The sequence below is a fragment of the Cucumis melo genome, chromosome 8 (assembly GCF_025177605.1).
Source record: "Cucumis melo cultivar AY chromosome 8, USDA_Cmelo_AY_1.0, whole genome shotgun sequence".
Lineage (NCBI taxonomy): Eukaryota > Viridiplantae > Streptophyta > Magnoliopsida > Cucurbitales > Cucurbitaceae > Cucumis > Cucumis melo.
In genome coordinates, this window is record NC_066864.1 from 30,892,007 (window position 1) to 30,900,528 (window position 8,522).

The window sequence follows — 8,522 nt, forward strand, 5'->3', positions numbered from 1 at the left end:
TTGGAGGTCTATTGCCCTAAGCAAGTTATATCAATATAGCTTTTGGTCCTAACTTAATCATGTTGATAGAACCCTCGAGTGCTAAAAAAAGAAATGGAAAGTCATACATGATGCATTCGTGGTGGTATCCATACATGGTTGGCACTAAAGGTGGTAATTTGCATAGATAATTGAAGGTGGTCATCGAAGAATGATGCTAGCATGAGTTGATAGTAGTCATTGATGGTGGTTGTAGTTGTAGTTAGGCATCAAAATAACCGTGGAGATGGTTGTCGAACCATGCTATTGACAATGTTTGTTAACATAGTTGGCATTGACGGGGTGACTAGTAGATGAAATTATTGGAAACATCATAAGGACGAAGAGAGAGATGTAGTGAGTATTGTATAAACCAGTAGAGTTAAGTTAATTTAGGGCATTGAGTCCAGATAAAAACTCAACTCAATATTCCTATATTGAAAAATTGATGTCCTGCAATACATAAATTCTAATTTTATATTATATACAAATCAATTAATTTTTTTAATATATCATAAATTAACAAACATATTAGACAAAAAATAAATGTTTAGAGATCCATTAAATATTTTTTGAAAAAACTTGAAAATCTTAAGTGAAAAAAAATTGAGTTGAGGGAGTGAAGTTAAAAAAAAACCTACTTTAATACTGAATTTGCCTTTGGTTTGGCTTTTTCTTTAAGCCGACTTCAACAAAAAGAAGGAACTTCATCATCGTTTTCAATAGTGATTTTCACCAGCACGACACGCTCTTCTTCTCTGCTATTTGAATCACTGGCACCGTAATTAACACTCTCAACCACCCAATATAACCTTCTTCCTCCTCCATTCGTTCATTTCTCATTGCCGGACTAACACTTCCGATTTCTCTGTTTTTTGAGTTCTTCCGCTACCATCCAAGAAGAAAACATGGTAATCCCTCGATTCATTTGCTTCCTTTTTAGCTTCCCAAGTGTTTGATTACGTGACCCATTTGGTTATTTTGAAGTTTTCTGCTACAGATGTGTTTCTGGTCGTTTGTCAAGATTGTCCTTATTTCCTGAGGGAAAATGTGTTTTTGTTGTTTAGCTTCTCTTTTTTGGTTCAACTTGGTGTTTAATCTGTGATGTGATTAAGGGGTGTATTGGAATTGATTGGAGTTATTTGAATGTATTTGGTGTGGGTTGATTTATAGTTCATGAATTGTTTTGGTGTGTAAAGTTTAGTTCTGAGATCTGGATAGCTGATCTGGTTTGTCTTGGAATGGATTTTTGTGATTGAAACAAGTGGATGATTTAGTCTAATGATCAATGGTGCAAACGGATTTGCAACTGCTTCTTGGGGCGGTCCTCACATTGAAAAGACGAAGAAAAGCTCACAATCTTTTTAAGTTATTTTGAATATAACTATCATTGCCCTGGTTTACCCAGTATGATATCATAGCCCATGATGCTCAAATGAGTATCCGGTCCAAATTTGGGATCCAACCCTTATCGGTAAACTCAAAAGGCATCACCTTTGAGGGCATGTTGAAGATTCCACATTGTGAAGATAAAGAGACCTCACAATCTTTATAGGATACATAAAAAAACTCACCCTCAATTGGTTTTGAGATGAACCTTTGTTAATCAAATATGCATGTCTTCTTAGTTCTTGTTTAAATTCGTTCTTGTGATGGAAAGGTTTCCTACTTTTAGTAGTTTATTTATTTCCCTCTCAAAGATCCAATCTTCCTTTTGTAGTTGTATGGAGTTTTGTTGTTGCAATGATCTGAGTTTTGCATCATGAACTGAGAAATACTATCTGTACATTCATAAGTCATATACTTTTGTGGCATTACAGAAACAGGAGCAGCTGAAATAATTTTTGAGTTTGAATTGTGATTTTCATTTTCAATAACAGAATATTTCATTCACCAATCCTCTATTCTGTTAAGGAAGAGGGAAAATCATTTTCACACATTTCCATTTGCTTACCTATAAGGCAAATGAAGGGGTTAAAAGGTGTGTGTTTTGGGTGTCAGTCAACCATCATTTTTATTGCATACTAATTGGTGATCAAATATCACAAACTTAACTTAGCTTGACCATTTAGAATGATTCAAGTTCTTTCAATCCAAAATGTGTTGATAAGAACACTCTTTTGTGAATCTGACAGGCCAATGCAGCATCAGGAATGGCTGTGAACGATGAATGTAAGTTAAAGTTTTTGGAGCTCAAGTCGAAAAGAACCCATCGTTTCATTGTCTTTAAGATCGAGGAGAAGCTGAAGCAAGTTGTTGTGGAGAAACTCGGTGGGCCTAGCCAGAGTTATGAAGATTTTGCTGCTAGTCTCCCTGCCAACGAGTGTCGTTATGCTGTCTATGATTTCGACTTTGTGACTGAAGAAAATTGCCAAAAAAGCAGAATCTTCTTCATTGCCTGGTAATGACAACTCCTCTGTTTCTTCACTTCACTCATTCAGTGTTTGCATTCTTCATTTGTTCACTAATTGAACTGTTAAATCATAAATGAAGGTGTCCTGATGATTCAAAGGTCAGAAGCAAGATGATATATGCAAGCTCCAAGGACAGATTCAAGAGAGAGCTCGATGGAATACAAGTAGAGCTGCAAGCAACTGATCCAACTGAGATGGGTCTTGATGTCATTCGAAGCCGTGCCAACTGAACACGAAACACAAGACTTTGGAAATAAATTGAAACAGTTAAAGTTTTGTGAGATGGAGGCTTAGATTTCACTGAAAATCTTCTGTTCTACTTGAACAAGTATGCAGCTGTGTGTCATCTACTTTCTCATGGTATTTCTTTTAACTTGTTATGCAACTCTTTTGTCTTGAGTGACCATCTGGAATCTGATTATTACCTATAAAAGCTAATATTATGTAGCTTGAGGGGTTAGTTGAAACCTTATGCTAATTTCTATTTTGTTCTCTTTTTCTTTTTTTCAGCTTTACTTTGAATTTATGGCTTTTGAAGTGATGATGTATTTAATAACATACATTCTTTCTTCTTTAACCCAAACATTATCCTCTCTACTTTTGGGTTATTGTTACTTGGTTTGGCAGTAAGTAAAACTTGATTGCTTGATTCTTTCTTGGTAATGCTTTGGTACATATTGTGATTTTGATCCATTAAGTTTGCATTCATTCTTGCTGCATTTGTGCTTGTCTGAAGTGAACCTACAGCAATAAAATCTTGTTGAAATCAATTGTTGGTTTTTTCTGTCTTATTTGGTAGCAAATGATTTATTTTAAAAAAAGAGTTTGTAAGTACTATTTTCGTTTATAACTTTATTCGCCATTTACATTCAACCAATGTTTCCAAGAACTTTAAAAATTTGACTAAAACTAAGCTTTCCTTGAAAATGAAAAACCATGGTATGTTAAGCTAATTGGGAGAAAACAAAATTTAAAATGAAAGTCATTAAATGGAGCTTGAAAAAAAAAGTTAGGTTTGTTTTCATTACTCTTTAAAAACAGTAGAGACATACAATAAAAATTATAGTTAAGAAATTTATATTTTTCTACCTTCATGTGTTGTTGAATAAAAAAATGTTTAATGATAAAAATATTCATAATATTTTTAGAATGAAATTTTCTAAATGACTCCGAGGTTATAATATATGTATATATATATATATAAATTAAGGTATTCTAAAAATTTTGTTGTCAATTGAACTCGGACACCATTCCACTTGGAGGCCACAAGATAAAGACTTTAATGCATTATGTGATTTATCTTGACCCAATCTAGGAGGAAATCATCCCCGAGATTATCTCACAAAATGTATAACAAATCTTGGGAATTCTTCAACGAATCTCGAGGCAATTTCATCGATCTTGCTTGAGATTCCTCTTCTACACGGATCTAGATTGATGAAATTGTTGAGATTCATTGAAGGAAACCACGTGCATTAACGTCAAATATAGTTGGGAAATTGCCAAAAATATGTTAAAAAAAGAGGTTTAAATGAATTTTGGGACAAGTTTTTAAAAGAAAGACTTTTAGGACAATTTGGGTGTGAATGGACAAAAATGTCCTTCTTTTCCTTTCCCTCTTCCACGTTTGCTTTCCCTTCTCTCCACGATCAATTCCTTCTCTTTCGCGTAGAGTTCTCTTTCCCTTCTCTTTTCTTTCGCGTAGAACACCTGAACCTACTCCGCTCATCATCGCTTGCCCATCGTCGCTTGCCCTTCGTCGGTCGTTATTCAGTGCATTTCGTCGCTCCTCTTCGAACCATTCAATCAACTTCGAGCGTTTTCTCTTATTTGGGTGAGTTTCATGTCTAACCGATTTTCAATTTATCTACTGTAAGTAAATGTTTGGTTGAGGTATTTGGTGCTATTTTCATCCGTAATTGTCTGGTTTTTGGAATTGGACTTATTTGCCGTAAATTAGTTTAGTCAAAGTTTGGTTTTAGGTTCTTAGAAAGTTCAATGGGTAGTGAAAAATGAATTGAACTAGAGGATGAGGATTTAGTTGGATCAAATAGAGAATGAGTAAGCAATAGGAATAGAAGGAATGAAGTTTTTTTTTATCTCCCACGTATTTTTTTTTATCTCGCACGTTCCAAACTTTCACTATGTATTTCAAAATCAACTTGGTACACCTCCTAATCCATTTAGAGCTATTCTTTGCATGTTTAGTAACTCTCTTAGGCCCTCAAGCTTTATCTCGAACGTATCTCGCACGTATCTTGCACGTTCCAAACTTTTACTATTTATTTCAAAATCAACTTGGTACACCTCCTAATCCATTTAGAGCTATTCTTTGCATGTTTAGTAACTCTCTTAGGCCCTCATGCTTTATCTCGCACGTATCTCGCACACATCTCGCACGTTCCAAACTTTCACTATTTATTTCAAAATCAACTTGGTACACCTCCTAATCCATTTAAAGCTATTCTTTGCATGTTTAGTAACTCTCTTAGGCCCGCACACATCTTGCAGTTATTTTTGTTATTTCTTTACATCTTGCACGCATCTTATAGGTTCTAAAGTTCAAATCAATTTTTGAAGTACAAAACTACTTAAGGTAGTTTAAGGATGGCACATGTTCGGATTTTAGTGCGTTACGGTGGTGCATGGGATGAGGGACGAAGAAAATATGAAGGAGGAGTGTTAAAAGGCATTGTTGTCCCTAAAGAAATAACGCACAAAGATTTACAGTATGAATTATATGACCTTGCAGAAGTTGACCCTACAAAGTTCGACATAAAGATAAGATGTATATATGAGATCAAAGGGGAAAAGGAAGCTCCTCCATTTGATTTAAGCAATGACCGTGATTTGAAGTTTTATATTCTTAGTGAAAATCCATTGGAGGTCCCCCTATACCTATCATTTAAGCCTACAAGCAACCGAAGCATGAAAGTGTTAAACAAATATTACAATTCAGTATCTGGGAGCAACCAAGTTCAAAATTTAAACCTTCATCCTCCAATTGGAATGGATACATTAGATGAGAATGAAGTTGATATTGGTGAAGTTCAGGTTGGCTTGTGTGATAACATGATAGGGACTAATTCGGCTATATGAGAATCATATAAGTCATATCATTCAAAAGATGATACTTTTACATGGGAGTCAGTTGAGATGTACAATGAATTGTTTGACATCCCAGAACAAAGAGATGCTCCTACAAAAGATTGCAAAGGAAAAGGTAAAGTTGACTACAGGTCGTCTAGTCGGAAGTTGAAGACAAAAGGAAGTGGGTGGTCTGAAGAAAGCTCTACAAGTGAAGAGTTGGATGTAGGACAAATCTTTTTTTGCAAGAGAGATTTGTCAATGAGATTAAGTGTGTTGGCAATGAAATTTTTTTTTTCAGTTTGTAGTAAAAAAGTCTACAAAAGAGGTTCTTTTCGTTAGATGCATCGACAAGAAGTGTGGTTGGAGATTGCGAGCGGTTAGACTGAAGGATTCAAATATATTCAAGATTAAAAAGTATGTGAAATTTCATTCATGTTCTCTTGAGTTTTTGAATCGTGACCATAGGCAAGCAAAATCTTGGGTTGTTGGAGAATTAATAAAGTCCAAATTCAAGGGACCCGGTCGCATATACAAACCACGTGATATCATAGAAGACATGAGACAAGACTATGACATAAATATGAGTTATGAGAAAGCATGGCGTGCCAGAGAAAATGCGTATGAACGAGTGCGAGGGTCTCCTGAAGAGTCATATAATCTTTTGAGTAGATATGGTGAAGCACTCAAATTTACAAATCCAGGTACAATATTTCACATGGAACTCGAAGATGATCGTTTCTTTAAATATCTTTTTATGGCTGTTGGTGCATGTGTTAGAGGATTCTTAAATTGCATTAGACCGGTCATAGTCATGGACGGAACATTTCTTAAGAACAAATATCGGGGTCAGTTGATAGTGGCCGTTTGCTTAGATGGTAACAATCAGATCTATCCTCTAGCCTTTGGAGTAGTTGATAGAGAAACAGATGACTCAATACAGTGGTTCTTAGAAAAATTGAAAGGTGCAATAGGGGAGGTGCCTAATCTAGGCTTTGTGACAGATTGGAAAACATGCTTCTCCAAGGGTATTTCATCAGTTTTTCCCTTTGCATTCCACGGCCTTTGTGTCCAACATTTAAGTCAAAATTTGCATGATAAATATAAGAATGACACGGTTGCTACTTTGTTTTATAATGCATCGAGAACATATCGTGAATCAACGTTTGTAGAAGCATGGAGACATCTTCTTGCATTTCCTAATCACTAGAACAAATCTGGCCTTTAATGTCGGTTGGAAAAAATGAAAAAAGAGCTTTAATGTCGTTTTTGAAAAGACGGATGTTTAATGTCGGTTTAAAACCGACATTAAACATCCTTGTTTAGAAAAGCGACATTAAAGCTCCTTTTTAATTTTAATTTTAATTTTTTATTTTATAAAAAAATGACTTTCTCTCTCTTACTTTACTCTTTCTCAATCACCCACACGATTTCATCCTTCCAATTTCTTCTTTCCTTCTCATTCTCATCTAACAATCTTCCCTTTCTTCTCTGAACAATCGCTGCCACCACCACCACCATCGTTCCTCGTGCCCAGCCCGTGCCCGCCGCCACCGTCGTCACTCCTCACTTTCTTCAAACACTGTTATGCTTGCCACCATCGTCGGGAGTCCTTTTCTTCAACCATGTTCACGTCCAGCCCTCGCCACCACCGTCGCCGTCACTACAACAAATATACCTTTTAATAACACCCAACCACAACATATTTTATAATACGCTTAGACAGAGAAGAGAATGGCACGAACGGATCTTGGTCGGAGAAGAGCGATTTGCCTAACACCCGAATGGTTCAAACGAAATAGACAGACTTCGCGATGGAGATTTAAGATACGAACGGAGGAAATGCTGACGTTTCAGCTATACAATGACAGGCAAATAGAGAGACGAAGATGACGAGTAGCAGAGGAGGTGGTGCGCGTCGGAGAGGTGTTAACGGTGATTGAAAGATGGCCAGTGACTAGGGTTTGGTGTGGGAGAAAGTTGGGGATTTGAAGAGCTAATTCCTTCATACTTCTAATAATGATATGGAGATGAAAACCTCAGCTGATTCCTTCTACGACCCTGTTTGTATCCGGTAATTATTTTCTCTATTCTCTTTGATTCTTCGTCTTGAACCATATATATTCCAGAAATCCAAAAGGTAATGTTTTTTTATGTTGTGCAACTTTGGTTTTGGGCATTTGTTATCATTTCTATGTTCTCATCGTTATATGAATCAGGCTACAATTCTTGACAACTACAATGATATCATGAAATCTTGTAATGCTCTAGACTACCACGACCTAATAAGCTGTTCCTTGAAGCTGCTTACTGATTTTTTTGAAGGTTCAATACTAGCTTATCAGTTTTAAATATTATTTGAAGTGTTAGGCATGTTTTGACCCATTTGTAGGATTAATGGAAATCAATTATTGCTAATGAGTTTCAAGATACAAGTTCCATGCAGTATAAGTAGATAACTATAGTTTGTGATGATGATCTGGTTAGACTATAAGTTCTCTTACCTCAATGCAAAATTGTTCATTTGGCTTCTATGATTTTTTCTTTCTGTGTTTCTTTTTTTGTATGCTATGTGTATCTGAAATTTATGTCATTCATACAGATCTTATATAATCACCAACTGTGACATGAACATGATCTTCTTTACAGTTTTTTCAGGCATTTGTAGTATACGTTGGTTTAATACTCAGAACTTAACTTCTAAAACAGAGTTGAAATATAGGTTCTTATTTATGAAAGAAGTTAAATTACAAGTTTAGTCTAAAAAATGTGATATCGTGGCCATGGGTTCCTTTGTTGTCTGGTTCAAACTATACCGTTTATGCACTTTACTTGTACATGTTCATCAATTTACTTCCACTCCACCATGATACAAAGGTTTTATCTTATGCTTGGAATAACTGGAGCTTGAATATATCATACCAGATATGCACACTGCTAGCACTACTTGTTTCTCTTAATCGTTCTTCTATTCTGAAATCTTTGATTGTGGGTTTGAAATAT

The 8,522-nt window shown here is 35.6% G+C and overlaps 1 protein-coding gene across 1 annotated transcript; it reads left to right on the forward strand.

The window, feature by feature from the left end:
* Nucleotides 1-684: 684 nt before the first annotated feature.
* On the forward strand, nt 685-3,029 carry LOC103490039 (actin-depolymerizing factor 1-like). Its single transcript, XM_008449409.3, has 3 exons — nt 685-929; nt 2,154-2,419; nt 2,512-3,029. Exons 1-3 carry the CDS (start codon nt 927-929, stop codon nt 2,660-2,662), a joined length of 420 nt encoding a protein of 139 aa, XP_008447631.1. The 5' UTR covers nt 685-926; the 3' UTR covers nt 2,663-3,029.
* Nucleotides 3,030-8,522: the final 5,493 nt, after the last annotated feature.